General features: G+C 42.0%; 1 protein-coding gene across 1 annotated transcript in view; it reads right to left on the reverse strand.

The window, feature by feature from the left end:
- Positions 1-13,821, reverse strand: part of LOC132869113 (voltage-dependent P/Q-type calcium channel subunit alpha-1A-like) — a 76,263-nt gene extending 62,442 nt beyond the window's left edge. The window contains exon 1 of the mRNA XM_060902460.1: positions 13,441-13,821. Within this exon, the coding sequence (XP_060758443.1) occupies positions 13,441-13,730 (290 nt within the window). The 5' untranslated portion in view covers positions 13,731-13,821. The remainder of the gene's footprint in view (positions 1-13,440) is intronic.
- Between the last annotated feature and the right edge of the window lie 10,749 nt (positions 13,822-24,570).

Raw genomic sequence — 24,570 nt, forward strand, 5'->3', positions numbered from 1 at the left:
TTGCCTGGCTATAAGTATACATCACATACTTAAAGAGTGCTAATTTGGGGGTTAAATACACAAACAAACAAATATATAACTTTATGTAGTCAAACACTAGAGCTTGTGTGTGTAAGTGAGTAAGTCTGGCTCGCTCAATCACTCAGATTTTCTCACACTGTGTGTTAGATGGGTGTTTAGAAAAATACACATCTGTCCCTTTTATCCCTTTTCCATGGAAGTTTATTCACATTAAAAGTGATTGTTATTTCAGTGTTATGGTAAGAAAATTGACTGGTTTGGCCATATTGTACCATGTCAATCATATCATTGTGTAACTATTTGAAAGCTTTGAAAGCTAACTATTTGAACAGATGAACCTTTTAACCACAATGTGTACTTCTTGGCTACCATGCTGGATCCACAGTTTGGCCTAAGCTGGGTGGATCTGGACGTCACAAATGGAGGAAATGCAACATCAGTGAAGAAGATCAAAGATGAGCTGAAGAGGACACTGACAGGTTAGTATTATCCAGGGAAAGAAATAGTAAAAAAAAAAAAAAGTCCTTACATAGTCAAAGTTGAGTTATGGTTTTAATCCTGTCATTGTGTATTTGTTTGTGCTTTTCAGACACTTTGTTGTCAGAGGTGGAGAACATGATCGACAGTGAAGGAGATACAACTGACTCTGGGGCCATGAATGTGGATTCATCCAGTGATTCGCCACCAGTCAAATGCCCATGCCTTCTGTCCCGCTACAAGGCTCACAAGAAGTGCAACTCATCCCAGGATTCAAGTGTTATAACACAGATAAGCAAATACTTCGATGCCATCAGTGACTCTGACACTGACAATGCACTCATCTTCTGGGCCAAAAACCATGACCAAGTCCCACAACTCCACAAGTTGGCACTGAAGGTGCTGTCAGTCCCTGCCTCCTCAGCACCAGTGGAGAGGGTTTTTAGTAGAGGGGGCATCATAATGAGACCCCATCGTGCACATTTAGGTCACAGAATGTTGCAGTCTCTGATATTTCTAAAATGCAACCAAACTCTACTTTAAAGTCCACATTTTTGTGGTCTTTCACAATGTCCATGTCATGTGTTTATCATTCGTGGTGCGCATAGACTTAAATGTTTCAGCACTGCAGTATGTTCTGGTTTGGCATATGATGTCGTCATTTTTGAAACTGCTTGCACAAAAAAATTGTACTGTATTAGATGGATGGTAAATCATTCAGTACAGTGTTAAATAAAGATGGTTAAGTTGATTTCAGTTCCTTAGTGTTTGTATTTGTTTGCTTATAGAAAACAAAGGAAAATTCCCACACATGAAATTCATCTCTGCAGTGCCTTTTGATTATTTTATCAAGACATTTCATTATACAGACTTATAATATAGGTCAACAAAAGAGGTGAATGAACAGGAATCTTCATTTGTTTTCTGTGGGTGTTTTTATGGGAATGTGGATTACTTACAGGTCTATTTGAGGGGTGCCTACGGTTTGCATGTTCCACATTTTATCATAAGTGTGTCATGCAGTGTGGGACACTGGTCTGGTCTTGGTCTTGACTCAGTCTCGACCCCTCAAAGTCTTGGTCTTGTCTTGGTCTTGTCTTGGTCTCAGTTTAGGTGGTTTTGACTACAACAATGCCACCCACAACTTACAGGACTTAAAGCTCATAGGAAACAGTTTTAATTTTATCTGCATTTGAAACTTTATACATGTTAAAAAACCCTCTGTAATTTTCTTCTGGTCCCAAGAAGTATTGTTAATAAGTAATAATTAAAATAAGTTAGTGCGGATCGTGACGAATTTCTGTTCGACTATTTTCGTGACCACTCGGTGCGTGACGTCATTTAAGACAAACAAACCGCTTGAGTTGAGTCCATTTCCGTTTACTTACATTGCTGTTCGGCTTGAGTGCAGACGTGCATTCAGGAATTTCCAAAGAAAAAACCCCATGCCTTATTGTTGTGCAGTGAACTGTAACAACGGGACCGGTTCAGGAAGAAGTTTTTACCTTTTTCCAAGAGAGGAAAAGAGGCGGAGAGAGTGGATTGGCTTTTTCTGGAAGAGGAGAAGAAGTGGAGCGAGAGGATTGGCTTTTTCCGAAAAAGGAGAAGAGGCGGAGCGAGTGGGTTGGCTTTTTCTGAAAAAGGAGAAGATGGCGGAGCGAGAGGGTTGGCTTTTTCCGAAAAAGGAGAAGAGGCGGAGTGGGAGGATTGGCTTTTTCCAAAAAGGAGAAGAGGCAGAGCAAGTGGGTTGTTTTTTTTTTTCCCCAAAGAGGATACGAGGCGGAGAGAGTGGATTGTGCACGTGAAGCCAGAGGGTTGGCTTTTTCCGGAAGATGACACAAGGCAGACAGAGTGGATTGCGCGCGTGAAACAAAATCAAGCAGTCAAAGAAGAAACGGAGCAGCAACGCTCAAGCAAAAAGGAGAAGGTTGGAGGTAAACATTTTTACTTTTGCTTGCAATTGACAAGTCAAGAATCCTGAGGGATCCTGTACAATCATTGTGGAAATGAGACAAAGGGATATTTCCTCGCTTAGAGTCGGCTATAAATAGTATAATGCCGCGGATGGCAGGCTAATGTGGCCTACCGGCGCACTGTCCAATAATCGTTCCCTATATCCACTAGGGAGGCGGTTTAATTATTCTTCACAAGGGCTCTTATTTAGTATTACGATGAAAGTAGGAATTTATCATAATTACCAGGATAAATCGTTTGGGCGCGAGTCTTGTTGAGGTCCGGGGTCACCGCGATCAGTCGGCCGAGTCGCTGTCTGATTCCGAGGCCGCACGGTCAAACCAGTGAGCCACATTCACCGATTGCTTTGCAATGGCCATAAGTTCATACATATATGGTTTCACCTCTCGATATTCAATTTGGAGAGTTCCTACTTCAAAATCGTTCTCGCTTTCAGACATTTTACACAACCTCTCACGACCAAAGTCCGTACACATGTGCTCAATTCGCAGGTAAACACAGAACTGCTCCCGGTCTGTTTGGCTTGAATGACGTCATGACGACGGTCCCCTGGCGGTGAAAGTGCGCATAAGTGAGATGTAAACAAACATTCGGAAATTGGGCAAAACAGTATATTTTAACCGTTTTATTCAATGTTAGGGTGCAAATTAGACACCAGGAAAACTGAATTCGCTTTTTGGGTCATTCTTCTAGACAATAAAGTTGATATTCTACATTTCACCTCCGACCCTTGCCTGTGACCTTTAAAGTATCTGCTGCTCACGTCTTGGTGCCAGAAACGACACACACCTTCAGAGGTCTCGTAGTGTGTGTGTGTGTGTGTGTGTGTGTGTGTGTGTGTGTATTTATCTATTAGACACAAGTGTTTTCCTGGTAGATACGCCACTTGTATTTTTCATATGAACAACATCCGGGGCATGGAGCAACATTTTGCAATATCCTTACTCGTGAGGAAATCAATGAATTGTTTTGATAAATTTGGGTATGTTTTATTTGTGAATGTGTTGATATAATAAGAAATTCACACACTGGCTTGAAGATATGAACTTTATCTTCTTGTGTTGAAAAACTTGCATTTTTCATACGAAATACATCATGGATCTAAGTGACATATTTAAATAATACTGGCTGGTGTTGAGTGGCCTATTGGATATATTCCATTCAGCGAGCATGATACTGAAAAAGTCGTAGACGAGTAGCTGAATGGAATATATCTGATAGACCATGAAAAAAAGCCAGCCAATATTATTATTATTATTATTATTATTATAATACATACACATTCCTTTCGGGTGTTCAACACGTCTTTCTCTTTCAAAATTCTCTCAAAATCTTCCGTATTTAACAAAGCAAACTTGGCGGCCATGTTTGTTTACAAATTGTCACAGTCACTCGCTAGCATGGAAGTTTTATGTCTCTGATGTGTGACATCATGTTGTCTTGACAACCATGCAATATCGTAAACCATATTCAACGTTCATTCTCCATTGGGTAGAGTGACGTAATACATGTAGGATAAGCGATATGCTAACAATATTGCATGCTATCAAACCAAATGAATGAAACCCACTAGAAGGGAATAGAACACGTTTTTATTCCATCGAAAAAGTGTCCTGTGTGTATAATATTTCCTGATCTTTCACTCCAGTGATGTCACTCCCAGTGTTTTCCTGCTGACTAGATGTGCATTGTCAAAATGGCAAACTGATTCATGATTAAAATTCTTTTGAATAACTTGCATTTTTTTTTGTGAAGGTGTCCATGTAATATAAAGAACGTCACATGGTGGTGTGAAGATATGAAGTTTATCTTCTTGAGTTGAAAAATATTTACATTCACCACTCAAAGATAAACTTCATAACTTCATGTGACCGTGTAATACCCTCTATATAGTCATGTCATCTCAGTTTTATGTACACACACACACACACACACACACACACACACAGATGACATGAATATCATGGCAATATTGGGCTTTGGATTATTTCTTTGAACTGTTCTTTTACTGTGGCAGAATGATTGCACAGCATACATAATACATCTTTAACAGAAAAAAATACAGAATTTGGTGCATAAGTTCTAATTTATTTTGGGTTTTCTGAAATCAAACACATGCAAAAAGTTATACATACGTGGTCAAAAATTTACATACACCCACGTGGATTATTAATTCAGTGGAGCTGAAAGCTCCAAAATGTTGTTTAACTCTCCAAGTCCAAGGTCTCTTAACTTCCTGTTAGTGATGATGACTGACTGCAGCTGGAAGCTTCTCTGTGCACAACATAAAAAGAGTTTGATTGACACTCATTGGATTGACCAACACTCAGTACAATGGGAAAGTCCAAGGAGCTCAGTGCAGATCTGCAAAAGAGGATCACAGATCCACACTCAGGAATGTCTCCTGGAGCCGTTTCTAAACATCTGCAGATTCCGAGATCATCAGTTCAAACATTTGTGCTCAAGCACAAGTTATTGGGAGGTGGAGCCACTTTGCTGGAAGAAGAGCCAAACTGTCCCCCTCAACTGAGAGGAACTTGGTTCACATGATCAGGAACAACCCAGGAACTACCAAGGCACAGGTCTGCCATGAACTAGAAGCTGCTGGAACACTGACTACAGTCCAGCGAGTTTTTCATCACCATGGACTAAGAGGCTGCCATCCAAGAAAGAAGCTCCTGCTCCAAAATCTACACCATCAAGCTTGATTAAAGTTTGCAGCTGAACACATGGACAAAGAAAAAAACCTTCTGGAGGAATGTTTTATGTTCAGATGAGTTAACGATTGAGTTGTTTGGCCACAATGACCAGAGATTCAGAAGAACACTGTACCAACCGTTAAAGCAACATTAGGTTGGAATTTTACCTTAAAATATCAGCTTCAAAATCATTTTGATGGTACATTGACTTGTAACAGAGAGAATGGCTGATTGTCCATTCCAAGTCCGCTCCCGGTTCACCAGTTATAGCACTATTTATCTCTGATGGCATGTCCCTGAGACATCTTGCGAGAAATGTGTAACACTTAATGGCACTGCAACAATTGTGTAATGTTTTACAGAACAGCAGGCAGCTTCCAAAATCAGGTAGTGGCAATACTTATTTAAAAAAAACAACTGGAATTGACTTTTTCAATATGGACATAATTGCAGAAGCAAAGAGACCAAAGAAGATGCTGTTGGAGGAAGCCAAGAAGAGAAAAAGAGAGAATGAGATGGAGTAAGAGACCAGACAAAAGTAAATATTGGACTGGGTTTTACACATAGGTTGAACAAAGACAGAAAGAAGGCTGCAAGACGGACGCCAAGCTGGGCTTCTTTCTGTTGAAAAGGTAAGTAATATTACATTAGCTGTCTTGCTATGTGTTGTGTTGTTGCACTTGCTTGATGCATTGCACCAAGTGGATGGAATAATGAAGAAGAAGGACTACCTCAGAATTCTTCAGTACAACTTCAAACCATCAGAGTCTTGGACACAATTGGATGATCCTAGAGGACAATGACCCTAAGCACATATCAGAGCTGGTTGCTGATAAAGCAAGGTAACATTCAGCTTAAAACAAGTCCTGACTTCAACCCGATCAAAAATATTTGGACTGTGATTAAAAGTCAGGTCCATGCCAGGAAACACATTTAATTGAATTCTACCAATTCTGCCAAGAAGAGAGGAAAAATATCCAACTAGGATTCTGCCAGAAGCTTGTTGATGGCTACCAAAGTGTCTGGTGAAGATAAAACTTGCTAAGGTACATTTCACTAAATATTAGGGGTGCCGTATAGTTTTGACCCTGTAGGTATATTTTTTTACTCATTTTTTATTTCAGAAAACCCAAAATAAATTAAAACTTTTGCACCAAATTGTTGGGGTTTTTTCTATTTAAGATGTATGTTGTACAATCATTCTGTCACAGAAAAAAAAAAACAGTTCAAATAAATAAATGAAAACCCCAAATTGCCATGACATTCATGTCTGTGTATGTAAACTTCTGACTCCAACTATAAGAATAAAAAGCATGAATACCAGGCTGTGTGAAAGCAAAGAGAAAAACTACTTAAGAAGTCCAGAGAAAAGCTGAGTTTTAAAAACAGAAGTGAAGAACAAGCAACAGTATTTACACAAACAGCTTTTAAACCTGAACATTCACAATGAAGCAAATGAAATGGTGTGCACACGCAAGTGTGTGTGTGTGTGTGTGTGTGTGTGCGCGCGCGTGTGCATTAACCCATAACCGATGTTAAACGTCTATTAAAGGTCCTTGTAGACTATTGATTATGTTGGATCTTTGCCACACGCACACCAGTGGGATTTTTTTGAAAGCGGATTAGAGATTCTAACTGCTCAGACAAACTGACATTCTCTCAGTCACCAGGCTGCTTGTATCGTATCTCACATTTCTGCAGTCTAGAAACATGAGCCATCTTCACTCATTCAGAAAGCACTTCCTTTGTACTTTTCTCTTTGAGTTGAAGAATTTTGTTAAAGAAAGTATTGTGATGTAAGGTCACTGCAAAATTTATCAACTGTATCACCATCTAAGACATTACTGTACCATTGTCTGACATTACTCTATCACTGTCTATGACATGACTGTATCATTACCTAATACCTTACTGCATCACCATCCAAGACATTGCTGTATCAACATCTATAGCACTCCTGTAAATTTGACAGTGAAGCAGCACATTTCATACGCACCTTACAACAGACCAATACACTGGCAGTATACCAATAAACATGGAAGGAGAGCCACTTGAAGTATAGAAAAGTCTAGTGTGCTGCTACATCAACGTATTTCTCCACCCAAATTGAAGATAACAAAATTAATTCTAGATTCTTATTTAATACTGTAGCAAAATTAATTAGGAATAAGACCACCACAGAACCCTATACACCTTCGATATGTAGTAGCAACAACTTCATGAATTTTTTCAATTGAAAATTTGAAAATATCCAACAAAAAAAAATCAAACTATTAATTTAAAGCCTGACAACTTTATACATAACCCTACAGATAACAATTTAACTATATCAGATCAGCAATTAGAAATGTTTTACTCCCCTTAGAGAAATTGAACTAACTTCACTAATTTCCTCATCAAACTCTTCAACTTGTGTACTAGATCCCTTACCTATATGACTCTTCAAACAGATAATACCAGAAGCAATTGAGCCTCTTCTAAAAATAATAAATTATTCTCTTACGATCGGCTATGTACCCAAATCCTTTAAACTAGCAGTTATCAAACCCCTGATTAAAAAACCTGACCTTGGTTCCTGTCAGCTGTCCAATTATCAGCCAATATCAAACCTCCCCTTTATCTCCAAGATCCTTGAAAAAGCTGTGGCACAGCAGTTATGCTCATATTTACATAGGAATAACATCCATGAAATGTATCAGTCAGGATTTAGACCTCATCATAGCACAGAGACAGCTCTGGTTAAAGTAGTAAACGACCTACTGTTGGCGTCTGATCAGGGCTGTGTCTCGCTGCTTGTGTTGCTTGACCTTAGTGCAGCCTTTGACACCACTGATCATTCCATTCTTCTGGATAGACTAGAAAATGTTGTGGGAGTTAAGGGAATGGCCCTCTCCTGGCTCAGCTCTTATTTAACTGATCGTTATCAGTTTGTTGATGTAAATATTGATTTTTCTGTACATACTGAGGTAAACTTTGGTGTTCCACAAGGTTCTGTCTCGGGGCCACTGCTTACTGTTACCTCTGGGTGATATTATTTGTAAGCATTGTATTAGTTTCCACTGTTATGCTGATGACACACAGTTGTATGTTTCTGCAAAACCTGATGAGAGACACCAGCTTAATAGAACTGAGGAATGCGTGAAGGACATTAGACACTGGATGCTTATTAACTTCCTTCTGCTTAACTCTGACAAGACTGAAGTACTTGTACTCGGACCACATGCAACTAGAAGTAGGTTTTCTGATTCCATAGTAACTCTGGATGGTCTTTCTGTTTCTTCACATGCAGCAGTAAAAGATCTCAGTGTGATTGTTGACCCCAGTCTCTCATTTGAAACTCATGTACATTACATTACATTCCAGGCATTTAGCAGATGCTCCTATCCAGAGCAACATACAACAGGACCCTGACATACCCACAGCAGTGGGCAGCCCATGGAGCAGTTTGAGGTTAGGTGCCTTAATCAAGGGCACGTCAACCATTCCTGCTGGTCCAGGGAATCTAACTGGCGAACTTTTGAACCTTTAGGCCATGACTTCCCCATGTAATAATATGTAGATAATATTATGAGGATAGTCTTCTTTCATCTCAGAAATATTGGCACGATAAGAAATGTAATGTCACTACATGGCACAGAAAAACTAGTTCATGCTTTTGTTCCCTCTAGGTTGGATTATTGTAATGCCTTACTGTCTGGATGTTCCAGTAGGAACATAAACAAGCTCCAGTTAGTTCAAAATGCAGCAGTAAGATTCCTTACTAGAGCGAGAAGATAAGGCCACATCACCCGTCTTATCCACACTGCATTGGCTCCCAATCAAATTTTGCACCGATTATAAAACATTACCATTGACCTTTAAAGCACTGAATGGTCTTGCGCCACAGTACCTGAGTGAACTTCTGGTCTTTTATGACCCGCCACGCCTACTTAGATCAAAAGGTGCAGGCTATTTGTTGGTACATCATATAGTGAAGGCTACATCAGGGGGCGGAGCCTTTTCTTACAAAGCCCCACAGTTATGGAACAGCCTTCCAAGTAGTGTTCAGGACTCAGACACAGTCTCAGTGTTTAAGTCTCGGCTGAAAACATATCTGTTTAGTCAAGCCTTTTGTTAATAGTGTTTATGAGGTAAAGGTGTAAATCTGGAGGGTCTTCAGACAGAGTGTTTTGATAAACTGGGATGTATGGATGCTGTTGCCCCCCCACTCATTCACTCGGGTTTGTTGATGGTGGAGTGGCTGCTGTTTTATGTTCCAGGGCTCCCTCATGACTGTGTTACCTTCTGGATTACCCTTTTAGTTATGCTGTCATAGTTAGTCTTGTTGGAGTCCCTGCTTTCACTCAGCGCACAATGTACACTGTTCTTAACCATTAGGTGACAACAGGCATACCTAACAACCTGTGTTCTCTCTCTCTCTCTCTCTCTCTCTCTCTTCGTGTCAAGTTACAGGTCAACCTTGAGATACCACTGATGCTGACCTTTCCTGCTCTTCAGACCTGCCTGATCCATCCTGATGTCCTACATCTGGGTGAGGTTCTCATTGCTTCACTCCTGTGGAGGACAGCCCCGTATGGACAGTCTAAAAATACACTGAGAAGATGGCTCTGAACGGTTTTGCTATGCTGCTTTAGGACTCCAGTCACCATGATAACTTTAGGACTGCAGGTGTCATGAACAGTTTTACACTCAAGTCTCCATCAATGAACAATTTATAACTTCAACAAAACAAACTTCCTGTTAAACTATAATGAGTTTCCTTGTGACTCTATAGGACACAGTTATAGAAGTGAGTTATTTATAATCATGGTGTCCACGCTTCCTCGTGTCATCTGAGGGAGTTTCTCACCACCATCACCTCAGGTTTGATCATTGGGGATAAATTTATGAGTTAATTTGTTTAAAATCTTGGCTTTTCTGTAAAGCTGCTTTGTGACAATGTCTATTGTTAAAAGCATGATACAAATAAATTGACTGACATGATTTGACAACTGTGTCATTGTCTATGACATTACTGTATCACCATCTAAACAGGTGTATCTCAAAAGATTAGAATATCATGAAAAAGTTCAATATTTTCCAGCAGTTATTTAAGAAAGTGAAAATTTAATATATTCTCGGCTCATTACACGTAAACTAAAATGTTTCAAGCATTTTTCTATTTTAATTTTGATAATTATGGCCTACAGTGCAAAAAAATTGTTAAACATATCTTGAAATAGAGTATTTCATTTCAAGTTTAAGTAAAATATAAATGGTGTGTACCTCTTGGTCTAGTTCAGCACACACAACCACAATCATGGGAAAGATTATCATGGGAGAGTAAGCCACAAAAGGTCATTGCTGAAAAGGCTGGCTGGAAAAGGTGCACAAACAACAGGGATGAGCACAGCCTTGAGAGGATTGACAAGAAACATCGATTCAGTAACTTGGGAGAGATTCAAAAGGAGTGGACTGAGGCTGGTGTCAGTGCATCAAGAGCCACCATGCACAGACGTGTTCAGGAAAGGGGCTACAACTGTCACATTCCTAATATCAAGCCCCTCCTGAACCAGAGACAACATCAGAAGCATCTTACCTGGGCTAAGGAGAGAAAGAACTGGACTGCTGCTCAGTGGTCCAAAGTCATCTTTTCAGATGAAAGTAAATTTTGCATTTCATTTGGACATCTAGGTCCTAGAGTCTGGAGGAAGAGTGGAGAGGCACAGAATCCAAGGTGTTTGAAGTCCAGTCTGAAGTTTCCGCAGTCTGTGATGATTTGGGGTGCCATGTCATCTGCTGGTGTTGGTCCACTGGGTTTTATCAAGTCCAAAGTCAATGCACTGTCTCCTAGGAGATTTTAGAGAACTTCATGCTTCCATCTGCTGACAAGCTTTATGGAGATGCCGATTTCCTTTTTCAGCAGGACTTAGCACCTGCCCACAGTGCCAAAACTACTACCAAATGGTTTGCTGACCCTGATATTACTGTGCTCAATTGGCCAGCCAATTCACCTGACCTGAACCCCAGAGAGAATCTATGGGCTACTGTCAAGAGGAAGATGAGAAACACCCGACCCAAAAATACAGACAAGCTGAAGGCCACTATCAAAGCAACCTGGGCTTCAGTAACACCTCAGCAGGGCCACAGGCTGATCGCCTCCATGCCACGCCCCATTGATGCAGTAATTCATGGCAGAGGAGCCCCAACCAAGTACTGAGTGGATAAATGAACACACTTTTCAGAAGTTGGACATTTCTGTATTGGGAATCCTTTTTTGGTTGATCTTAGGAAATATACTAATAATTTGAGATCTTGGATTTCTGATTTTCATGAGCTAGAAGCCATAATCATCAAAATTAAAAAAAAGGCTTGAAATGTGTCACTATGTGTGATGAATATAGACTATATGAAAGCTTACCTTTTGGAATGAAATTACAAAAAATGGACTTTTTCACAAGATTCTAATTTTTTGAGATGCACCTGTAATATTACTCTATTATTGTCTACAGCATTACTGTATCACCATCTCTAACATTATCACTGTTTCAGACATTAGCTTATATTTAATATAACCACAGTGAGATGTTTTACTGTGTGCATCACTTCATTTGTCTCTAATCGCCACATAAAGTTCCATTTCTCGTAAGAGTCCCTGACGATGTTCAGCGGACATGGCCAATGGTATATTTTGCATGGATATAATTTTTCACTTCTAACACCTGATGAAAGCTCATCAGATGAAGACACAAAAGAAGAATGGATGGCAATTTCACCAGAAGCACCTTTAACAGAAATGTACAAATCAATGTGAGCTAACTAACCAGCTTGTTGATGGTTTCTGGGTGACTTGGCTCCTTCAGGATCTATTTCTGCTTGGGGAGCAAAAAACATCCAGAACATTTGGCCATGTTGTGTCTGAAATGTCAATTAGTCTATATTCATTTCTTGTTTATAGAACTGTTTTAGAAAAGCAATATTGGACTCACAATCATGCAGTTATACAGAATATCAGGATAATTGTGATCATCTACAGCCTTTTGCCAATTGCCAAAAACACAGCTGTGTTCATATTCAGTACTGCAGCATTCTTGCTTGTGTCGTCTTGCTTAATTATAAAACTTTTTAATTGTCTTTGGTCCAATAAAATAGAATTAAAAGAAAGAAATGTTTAGGTTTACATGCTGTTTTGTCATATTAGATGTGTAGAAATGTTTATTTTATTGATAAAGTTTATTTATTTCTAATCAATATCTAAAAGTGCCACTTGTAAAAGTCAAAGAATAGCTTCATCTGTGGATATTTCTGTAAAGGTGCTTTGTGGCAATGTCCATTGTTAAAAGTGCATTACAAACAAAATTTAATTGAACTGAACGTAAATGGAAGTAAAATGAAATGACTTAATCCACTAAATGTGCAGATTTACAGAAACTCAGATAAAGCAGTTTAATTTAACATGTGCATGAGTTCACTAACAAAAAATGTCTGTGAATAAATTCAACACAGGTCAAACAAAAAAAACAGAAGGTTGTTGAGGGAGAAGTGAAGTTTTCAGCAGAAGCTGATCTCCACACAGCCGTGAATTCACACCATTTCAAACACACTTTTTATTTTAAAAAATTCATCCATGAATAAAGTCACTCTGACAGTTTTAGTATTTGCTTAGTCACCTAAAATTCAGCAGCTTCCACACTGCAACCCTGACAACTGTAGAACCCCCCTCCCACACAGAGAGAGAGAGAGAGAGAGAGAGAGAGAGAGATCACAATCATACTGATCTCACTGCAGCAGCAAATCACATGAAAACGCAAACCATCTTCCACCGCCTTTTCTTTCTAAAGCGTTAAACTCACTCTCAACACACACACGAAACACACCTCTTAAAACCTCTGGAGAAGGATTAAGAGAGGAAATGGTGACTGCCCCCCCCCCCCAATGTGGACCTGAGTAACAGATTGCACATGCTGACATCAGCAAGTCGAGGAACAGCACACACACACACACACACACACACACACACTGTAAATAAAGCATACAGAGAGTGTGATGGAGATTACTCCGCTATACCACCCCACCCCACCCCACCCCACCACAAAAAGCACTTTACAGGGCGTGGGCTGTACCTTGTGTGTAGTAAATGAGATACCGGCCAATCAGCGTCCAGTGGTAATGAACACTGTAATGGCCGCTCTGAACCGTGTGTAGGTGACCTGAACATTTTCCTACCCTCATCACAGTGAGGAAGCACCGGGGCTTTGTGATTTCCGTGTAACGGGGAATAAAAGGATATGGCCACTCGGTGATCTTTTTGGCGTATTTTCTCACAAAGTTGTCTTCGCTGAAGATGAAGAGGGACCGGTTGACGGTGAAGCAGTTCTGTCGCACCGGGATAGGGTTGTACAGGGCCATCGTGCGCGCGCGCTGGGCCATCGACTGCTTGTACACGCGCTGCGCTCCCGGTGGGCCGCCCTGCCTGCTGGCCCCGCGCGCCGCGCCGCCCTGCCCGTGCGCATGCGCCACTGCACTGCCACCTCCACCTCCGCCGTACCGGGCCGGCGCCTCGTCTGTGAACCGCGCCATTCTGCACGCGCCGAACGCCAGTCTTCACGAAGCGGGAGGGAAGAAGGGGGTGAATGTTCCGCGCGACGACCACACCACATTACATCCCACACATCACATACCGGCGGCGCGCGGAGATCTATGCGGTGCGTTTCTCTCAGTTGTAAAAGAAAAAATGAAAGGAAAAAAGAAAAAGGAGCCAAGTGCTGAGGTTTGATGAGCAAAAGTCCAAAAAAAGAAGAAGAAAATAAACAATAGAAAACGGGTCGTTCAGTCTCCTGCGCGCTTCAGTTCAGAATCAGCTGTTCTTCCTCACCTCATTTTTACATCCAGCATCACAGCCCGGCATCGGCTCCAATCTTTACCTCCCATATTCTGTTGAAGCCTTCATCTTTTCTGTCGCTCCGTCTTAATGACTTTCTAGAAAAAAAAATGTCTGTTCCTCCGTCAGACAGCTCGGACACGGACACGGTCTCTTCTTCACCGCGCGCTCTGTGAAGGCCATAAACCCTTCAGATCATTCTGAAAATAAGAGAAAAAAAAAGGAATCGACACAAAAACAGTTCGCGTCTTTCACGTTTTGTTTTTTTTTTTCAACTCAGAATTTTGATCAAATCTCTTGCGCCCGGTTCACTTTTTTATCAAGGAAAATGGGGAGAAATCGGTTTATTTATTTATTTATCTATCTATCTATCTATCTATCTATCTATCTATCTATCTATCTATCTATTTATTTATTTATTTCGAAACATCCGCAATATTCGGTACAGTGTAGTGATGCTCATTCTGCCTCCCGCCGCCTCGCGCTCTCTTCACCCGCACACGTTACCGGCACCAGTCCTCCCGGCCTTAGAAATAAATATGGGACGGTAAAGTGTTGATTTCTTCGAAATCACTGCGTGCCGAAAAGAAAAGAACAGAACGTAACAGAAAACGGATCCCGGCAGTCGATCGTTCGCTCGGTTTCTTTACAGATGAGGTGTCATCCTTCAGGCGCACTCCGGTGTTCCAGCGTTATAAAATCCCATCAAGACAAACGGAAGAAACGTCAGTGGTAGAAGGGCGACGGCGACGGTTCCGGCCGCCCATAGTGTCTCGCGTTCCGGTTGTCCGCGCTGTGAGCCGCGCGTGAGGACGTGCACATGATTCTCGCGCCTCCGCCGTGCGTCCTTCGGCTCGTCTCAGATCGGTTCTCCTCCTCGAGCGACCAGTGGCTCCTCTTTTCCTCTCGGTCGTCTCCAGTAGTGAGAGGGGGAGGGGTGACCGTGAAAGAGGGAGGAGGGTGAGGGCGCTGTCGTTCGGTTTCTGCGAAAAAAGAGAGAGAGAGAGAGAGAGAGAGGAAAAAGGCGGAGTGAACACGGGCCCGGTCCACCGGTGAATCGGCTCCGAACGGCCGACGCGTAGCGTTATAACGAGGAGGTGATAAATTTAGCAGCGCGCGTGCCTCTAACCAAATCTGTGTGTCCACTGCAGCCGGTGACGCGCGAGACCCCGCAGCGCTCCGCGCCCCGACACCGCATGCGAACACCCGGGAGAGCGCGCGCACTCACTCCCTGCAGCCAATCTCATGTTTTCGTCTCATATTCTTTCACTGAGAGAGAAGGAGAGTCACATCGACCTGGGAACCGGAAACGCGGTGTGTCTTTCCCACTCGGGTCAGGCTGAGAATCATGAACGGGACTGTAGTGGCGGAGGAAAGCGCGACAATCCAATCACAACGCATTTCAGAATTAATAAACGGAGATTTCCCAGGCAAAAATAAAGCACGCTTTCCTTCCCTTGTTCCTTTACCCCCCTCCTGAAATGACTTCAAGATACAGGCGCTTCCTGTAGAGACATTATCTACTTTTGAACTTCAGTGCTTAACAGTGGAATCTAAAACCAGCCCATTGGTGTGTGTATTGATATACAGACCCCCAAAGCCAGATAAAGATTTTATTGCTGAATTCTCAGGCTTTCTTTCTTATTATGTGTCAGTGTATGACCGGTTATTAATATTGGGTGATTTTAATATTCATGTTTGCTGCCCAGACAAACCCTTAGTAAGGGAATTCTGTGATGTATTGGACTCTTTTGGCTTCACTCAACACATAGCTCAACCCACCCATACACTGGGCCACACCCTTGACCTCATTTTGTCATATGGTTTCACTGTAGATAATATTATTATTGAGGAGGCTACTTTCTCTGACCACACACCTATCCTATTCAACACAATCCTTCCCAATCCTGTGCAGACCGTCAGAGCTCTTGGTCACTACTCTAGACGCATAAACTCACTCACTACAGCTCAGTTCTCAGATTGCTTTCTCAGTAAGGCTGTTGCTACTACTTTCTCTACAGCTGCATCTGCCTCATCTTGCCCAGATGAACTGATTACTTTATTCCATTCCTCCTGCACATCTATTCTCGATTTAGTGGCTCCTCTTAGTTATAGATGACCACATTTCAAATCTCAGGTCAGATTAGATGAAGCTACCCGCTCTCTTAGGCAGGCCTGCCGGAGAGCTGAAAGAAAATGGAGGAAAGATGGCCTTACTACCTCCTTTGAAATCTTTAAATCTTCATTAAAATCCTTTCAGGCAGCTGCTAAAGCTGCCAGAGCTAAGTATTTCTCTAATATTATTAATCAGCACTCTAACAGACCTAAAATTCTGTTTAACACTATAAACTCAATCATAAACCCAGCACTCTTACCAGTTCTTATTACCAATACTGATGCTTGTGAGAAATTATTGGAATTTTTCATTGACAAGATTAAGAATATTAGAGCTCAGTTCCCCCTCTCACCGCCAACCCCCCTTTATGTCTCCCCTGGCCCTATACCTAGTTTCAGTCAATTTCATAATATTCCCTTGCAGATTTGAAGGACCTAGCCCTATGCATGAAACCAACCTCCTCTCCTGGTGATGCTGTTCCCTCTTATACTATTAAAGAAGCTTTTGATGTAGTTGGTCCCTCCATACAGGTAATTCGTGTATGTCTTCTGGTGTTGTTCCTGCGTGTTTTAAGCATGCAGTTGCCCAACCCCTGCTTAAAAAGCATAACCTGGATGGTAAATGCTTGAGTAATTACCACCCTATCTCTAAGCTCCCTTTCATTTCCAAGGTGCTGGAGAAAGTTGTGCTGTCCCAGCTGCTTCCCTTCCTGTCTGAGTACAACATTCTAGAGCTGTTCCAGTCAGGTTTTAGAGCACTCCACAGTACTGAAACAGCTCTGCTCAAAGTGATTAACAATCTACTGCTCACTCTAGACTCAGGCGAGAATGCAATCTTGGTCCTATTGGACCTTAGTGCAGCCTTTGATACTGTGGACCATGACATCCTCCTCTCTCGTCTTGAGGAGTGGGTAGGCATTAATGGGACAGCACTGCTTTGGTTCAGATCTTATCTAAAACACAGAACCTTTTCTGTATCTCTCGGTTATTTCTCCTCTTCCTCAGCCCCAGTCTCCTATGGGATCCCGCAGGGCTCTATTTTGGGTCCAGTACTTTTCTGTTTGTATATGCTCCCCCTAGGTAACATTATTAGAAAGTATGACATCTCCTTTCACTTCTATGCAGATGATACACAACTGTACCTTCCCTTTAAGTCTAGGGATTCCATACAACCACTATTGGATTGTCTTGAGGACATTAAGTGCTGGATGACCAACAACTTCCTCCAGCTAAATAACGATAAAACTGAGGTTATCATTTTTGGTCCTCCCAAATCTAGATCCTCAGCGGCTGACAAGCTTGCCCATCTCTCTCCATACGTTAAGTCATATGCTAATAACCTAGGTGTCACTCTTGATTCAGAACTCTGCTTTAAAAAGCAGATTAGTACTGTTATTAAGAATAGCTTCTTCCAGTTGAGAATGAGTTCCTGTCTCAAACTTTTTTTATCCTTTGAAGACCTAGAAAAAGTCATTCATACCTTTATTACATCCTGGCTAGATTATTGCAATTCCCTCTATCTTGGTCTCCCCCAGTCTCATTTAATGCATTTACAGTTGGTGCAAAATGCAGCTGCTAGACTGCTGACAGGTACCAAGAAGAGAGAGCACATTACCCCTGTCCTGGCTTCTTTACACTGGCTTCCCATTAGTTTTAGGATCCAATTTAAAGTCCTACTAATAGTCTACAAGGCGCTGCATGGTCAAGCCCCTATGTACATCTCAGATCTCCTGAAACCACCCCCTGCACCTAGGTCCCTTAGATCTGCTGATAAAGGTCTCCTCTATGTGGCCCGGACTCGCCTTAAACAAAAAGGTGATAGGGCATTTGCAGTAGTGGCTCCAAGTCTGTGGAAGTGTTTGCCCCCAGACATTAGATTCGCCCCCTCTATCTCCTCTTTTAAATCCAGACTCAAAACTCACCTCTACTCACTGGCTTTTGCATCGTCTTAGCTGCCCATTCCCTAGTTCTTTTTGTAGTGGGTGCTATTCAATGTTGTTGTTCATTTGTTGTTTGTGTAATTCTGGCCTCTTTGTCTATCTGTCAGTCTTTTGTGTTTGTAATGAGTATTTTTGTTGCAGCTATTAATGTATCTTTTCTTTTGTGTTGTGTTGTGTTTGTGCATTTTACTTCTGATTTCCTAGCTACCCTATGTACAGCACTTTGGTCAGTGTAAACTATTTTAAATGTGCTTTATAAATTAAATTTACTTACTTACTCCTTCATGACCCTGCTAAAGTGTTTAATTTCACTCTAAAAGAGCTGAGGACTGAAAATGTGCTGAAGGTACTGAAGAACAGGGGAAAGGCGAGTTTAGCTTGTGGCTGTCCGAGGTGCTGAAACACTTCAAATTCATTACTGCGTTTTAACATTAAAGGAACAGTCCACCGTACTTCCATAATGAAATATGTTCTTATCTGAATTGAGACGAGCTGCTCCGTACCTCTCCGAGCTTTGCGCGACCTCCCAGTCAGACGCGCTGTCACTCCTGTTTGCAAAGTAGCCAGGCTCAGCATGGCCAACGGTATTTTTTGGGGCTGTAGTTAGATGCGACCAAACTCTTCCACGTTTTTCCTGTTTACATAGGTTTATATGACCAGTGATATGAAACAAGTTCAGTTACACAAATTGAAACGTAGCGATTTTGTATGCTATGGAAAGTGCGCACTATAATGACAGGCGTACTAACACCTTCCGCGCTTCGACAGCGCATTGATACGGAGCTCAGTATCAATGCGCTGTCGAAGTGCGCAGAAGGTGTTAGTACGCCTGTCATTATAGTGCACACTTTCCATAGCATACAAAATCGCTACGTTTCAATTTGTGTAACTGAACTTGTTTCATATCACTGGTCATATAAACCTATGTAAACAGGAAAAACGTGGAAGAGTTTGGTCGCATCTAACTACAGCCCCAAAAAATACCGTTGGCCATGCTGAGCCTGGCTACTTTGCAAACAGGAGTGACAGCGCGTCTGACTGGGAGGTCGCGCAAAGCTCGGAGAGGTACGGAGCAGCTCGTCTCAATTCAGATAAGAACATATTTCATTATGGAAGTACGGTGGACTGTTCCTTTAATCCATTTCAAACACAGGTGCGTGAAGAGTCACGCACATTGAGGTCTCTCTCTCTCACGCACGCGCACACACACACACACACACACACACACACACACACACACACACACACACACACACAAGGGGCTGATCTCAAGTCAAGTCAAGTCAACTTGTCTGTGAAGATTCTCAATCATCCAGGTCATAGTAAACTGTGGGTGGTAGAAAAGGGCAACTGGACTTGCTTGAAGATTCTTGAAAACGTTTCACTAACCCTAGCCTTTCGGACGAGAGGTGAAACGTTTTCAAGAATCTTCAAGCAAGTCCAGTTGCCCTTTTCTACCACCCACAGTCAAGTCAACTTTATTGTCAAATATGCTATACATGCTCGACATACAGCACAGATGAAATATCAGTCCTCTCTGACCCACGGTGCAAACAGGCAATGCAATAAATAAAAAAATAGAATAATTGAAAAAAAAAACAAACAATATAAACAGTAAACACTCTAGATAGGAACTAGACATAAACACTCAAACAATATAAACAGTATAAACAGTATAAATGCTAGATAAGAACAAGACATAGACTAAACACTCAGACAATATAAACAGTGTAAACACTAGATAAGAACTACACACAGACTAAACACTCAAACAGACAATATAAACAGTATAAACACTCTAGATATGAACTAGACGTAGACTAAACACTCATATATATATATATACACATACATATACACACACACACACACACACACACACACTGATCTGAGGTTATTTTTTAGTGTCTGTATGATCACACATGAAGATGAGAACTTAAAGCCCACTGATTTGATCTGAGGTTCAGTCATGTCACACAGTCAGAGTTTAGCAGGTGAACACTCCAGGATACCATATCATCTCTCTCTCTCTCACCCCCCCCCCCCCCCCCCCCAGAGTATCATTAAAGCAAGTCAGACTAATCTAACAGCAACCCACAGCGGGAGAGAGAGAGAGAGAGAGAGAGAGAGAGAGAGAGAAACAGACAGACAGAACACATCTGTTCCTGTGGGAGGACATTTAGTTTGAAACAGTGAGACCCTTGAACATAGACACTTTCTCAACATTCACATTTGTGTATATTACTCGTGTCCTAAAAAATAAATAGTTGGCAGGAAAAAAAAAGCTTGCCAGAAAAAGGGTAGATTAGGGCAGGACTTATCCTAGGGGAAGCAACCAAAAAAAAAAGTCATGTGACCTGCCTGGTCAGGATCATAGTAGTTTAAATTCAGTCACAAGTTCCTACACTATAGGGCCAAAAGTATGTGGACACCTGGCCATCACAACTATATGTTTCTTCCCCAAGCTGTTGCTACAAAGATGAAAGCATGACATAAAAGCAGGACAATGATCCTGTACACACAGCGAGCTCCACGAAGACATGGTGTGTGAAGGTTTGAGTGAAGAACTCAAGTGTCTTGCACAGAGCCCTGACTGACCTCAACTTCACTCAACACTTCTGGGATGAACTGGAACACTGACTGCACTCCAGACGTCCTCATCCAACATCAGTGTCTGATCTCACTAATGCTCTCATAGCTGAATGAACCAGTGGTGGCTGGTAGTCTTTCAAACAGGGGAGGCTGGTCGGTTACGATATTTCCAGATTTTAAAAGAAAAAACACATAAATTTTGCCCATACTCTTGCCTCTGATCTGGCTGATTGCTGGCAGCGTCACAAACTGTGAAATAACAGGTTCTTTTGTCCCATTAGCCTACTGTCCAATATACATGATGGTGGTGTTGGGGGGGAGGGGTATATTTTAACATTTTATATTTTAAAATTGTGGCATGTTGTTTAAAAATTGATCATTATTGAAAGCAGCTCTTTGTCAGGAACCTCAGCAGTAACAGCAGAGTGTTCTGGAATAGGCACAAGCACTGACCTTGGGGAGCCAAACATAGAGCTGGGGGCCACACGTTTCATTCAATGACACTTTCCCTATATTTTACTTATTTTGACTGAGAAATGTTTTATTGACAATTTTGATAACCCTTCACCTTTAATCCAGGTCTGTAGTGTGAAATGTTCTTGGCTGTGTTTTTGTTTAAAAATGTTTTCCAAATTGTAGCTGTGTTTAATTCATATCCAGAAAAATATATATTCCAATATAATATACTCAGCATAAACATTTTAAATAGATTCTATATTTTTGGTCCATCCATGACATATTACTAAAGTAGCCTATTTACTGTTGTTGATGTGGGTCACTTGCTGTTAGCCAATTCACTTTCTCGTACCAGGAGAGCTGAAAGGAACGAGTATTATTCCCTACCTTTTTCACCAAGTCAATTTGAGGTGTTGGTCTACCCTGCTCTTTAATTTTAATTTTTTCCTCGAAAGGAAGACTGGCAAATGGCTTCGCCAAAATTAAATCAGCAATGCTTGGCATCCGCGCGCAGCTTTCTTGCTAGCTGACTAGCCCCCTCAAGTTCAAGTTCAGTCACTCAAATAAATGACATTTCTGGAACTAAGATAGCAAACTTGACAACACTATATTTACAATGAAAATATATACAAACTAAAAAAGCTGGTAGAAACCGTATGTAATGAATGAAATCGAAATGTAAGCTGATCTCTTACAATACACCACAGCACTTGCGAATACGCATGGGACTGAACTGAAATTCACCGCTGCCTGTCTATAGTTGAAACGAGCTGTCAATCAAAGAAAATATCTGGCCTCTTTCACCAAATCACCAGTCTCCTCGCGGAAACTGCCATGTCCCTCCCACTGTGAGGCTGGGAGTCCGTGGGCAGGCATTTTCACAGTATTTATCCAATAATCGTCTTGCATTTTGAGATTGACAAGCGCATAGCTCCCAAATGCCGTTGAAGTCCACTGAGGCTGGGAGTCCGTGAGACTCCGTGGGAGGGCATTTTCGCAGTATTTGTCCAATAATCGTCTTGCATTTTGATATTGAAAGCGCATAGCTCCCAAATGCCATTGAAGTCCACTGAGGCTGGGCTGCATCGCGCTGTCACGAGGGGGGAAAAACTCACGCACACATTAGGCGAACTGGGGAAAGTTATAATGGAATGATTTCGCACTGTAGTTGGGTTGAGCACATATATTTCTATGATTCTGGATCTGAAATAGCAATGTTATAAGGTCGGCTATAACATAAGCCTAGCGCAATTCATCCTACATGATGTTCATCATTTTTAGAGGAGGCTGAGCCTCCCTCGTTGTCTTAGAGCAATCGCCCGTGGAATGAACACATATCCCCACAGCCACACCCAAAAATCAAGTGGAAAGCCTTCCCAGAAGAGTGGCTCATCAGCATCATCAGATGCTGAGCCTAGGTTGGCATTCTCCATTTCCACTGGTCATTAGCAGTACCCTTCAGGGTCCATGGAGCCCCCAACCTTCCGGTGAGCCTTCCAGTGCCTCATAGATTTTTCTGTAGAGTCACTGAGCCTACTGTGGAGTACCTGGATGATGTGGTCATTCATTTGGCAACCTGGTTAGACCTCGTTTCTGCTGAGGGAGGTGCTTGGGGCCGCTCCAGAATTTGGGACTCACAGCTAACCCCACAAATGCCACCTGGGGCTACTGGAGGCACAATACTTTGGATTTCATATCAGGAGAGGTCTGCTCAATCCTCAGGAAAAGAAGATCCAAACAGTAAAATAATACCCTTGACCCATTTCCCAAAACCAGATATGTGCCTTTTTAGTGTTAGTGGGTTATCAGAGGCTCATTCCTCACTTCTCCTCACTAGCATACCCCATCTGAGGTCTCATAATGAAGGGACAGCCTAACAAAGTCAGCTGGACAGAGAAGGCTAAGGAGGTGTTCCAGACCCTTAAGTAGGCCCTAACTAGCTCTGCTGTCCTGCAAAGCCCCAATTCCAAAATTGATGTGCTGAACAGATGTGTTAAACAACTTAGAGGATGGCACCTTTGGAGGCAGACCACCCAATTTTTAGGTGAGCAAAAGTACTAGAACAGATAGTCTTGAAGTAAATTAAAGTAAATATTAATATTTGGTTGAATATCCCTTGCTTGCAATAACTGCATCAACCTGGTGACACACTGACATCAGCAAACTAATGTGTTCTTCTTCTGTGATGCTTTTCCAGGCTTGTACCACAGCTTCTTTCAGTAGTTGTTTGTTTTGGGGGGTTTATCCTCTTCAGGAGGTGAAATGCCGCTCAGTCGGGTTAAGGTCTAGTTATTGACTCAGCCAGTCTAAAACCTTCCACTTTTCCCCTGATGAAGTCTGTTGTAGTGTTGGCAGTGTGTTTTGGCTCATTGTCTCGATTTCTCAGTAAATTGTCAAGCAGAATGTTTCTGTAGACTTCTGAATTCATTCTGCTGCTACCATCATGAGTTCCATCATCAATAAAGATTAGTGAGTCTGTTCTGGAAGCAGCCATGCAAGCCCCAGCCATGACACGACCACCACTGTACTTCACCCATGAGTTCGTTTGTTTTGGATTATGAGCAGATCCTTTCTTTCTCCACACCTTGACCTTTTCATCACTTTGGTAAAGGTTCATCTTGTCTGTTATTAACTTCTGTTGTTTTCCTTGGTTGACCTGTTCGATGTCCGATTGTTAGTACACCAGTGGTTTCTTTCTTTTTCAGGACATTCCAAATGCCCCTGGTTTTTTTTCAGCTTCAAAAGGACTTGCTTTTCTCCCATAGACAGCTCTCTGGTCTTTATACAGGTTTGTCCTTTTTAATAACAAATGGAATCTTCACAGGCAAAACCCAGGGGCTCACAACAAGAGTAGACATTCAGAGCTATTAACTGTTTAAACAATCAATCTCCTAGGGTTCACCTGGGCAACAAGAAACATCAATGTCTTCCATCTGCGAAGTATCCACTGCATCCTGGGCATATCGTGGCAAGACAAAGTGCCCAACACCGAGGCCCTGTCCCTAGCTGGCCTTCCCAGCATGTATACCCTCCTCAGGCAACGCAGATTGCATTGGCTGGGCCATGTGCACCACATGCAAGATGGGCGCATCCCAAAAGACCTCCTCTATGGAGAACTGGCAGCCGGAAGGTGAAGCACAAGACGCCCACAGCTGCGATACAAGGATGTCTGCAAGAGAGACATGCGAGCACTTGACATCAACGTCAAGATCTGGGAGGACCCTGCAGCTGACCGCACAAGGTGGAGGAGCACCCTGAACCAACACCTCAAGATAGGGGAAGAGAAGCTGATGAACGCTGCAGCAGAAAAGTGAGCACGCAGTAAGGAGAGCAACAACTCCAACAGACCAGAGATCATCTACATATGTGACCTATGCGACAGAGACTGTCACTCCCCCACAGGCCTCTACAGCCACAAGAGGTGCTGCCCCATTTG

The sequence above is a fragment of the Neoarius graeffei genome, chromosome 20 (genome assembly GCF_027579695.1).
Source record: "Neoarius graeffei isolate fNeoGra1 chromosome 20, fNeoGra1.pri, whole genome shotgun sequence".
Taxonomy (NCBI): Eukaryota; Metazoa; Chordata; class Actinopteri; order Siluriformes; family Ariidae; genus Neoarius; species Neoarius graeffei.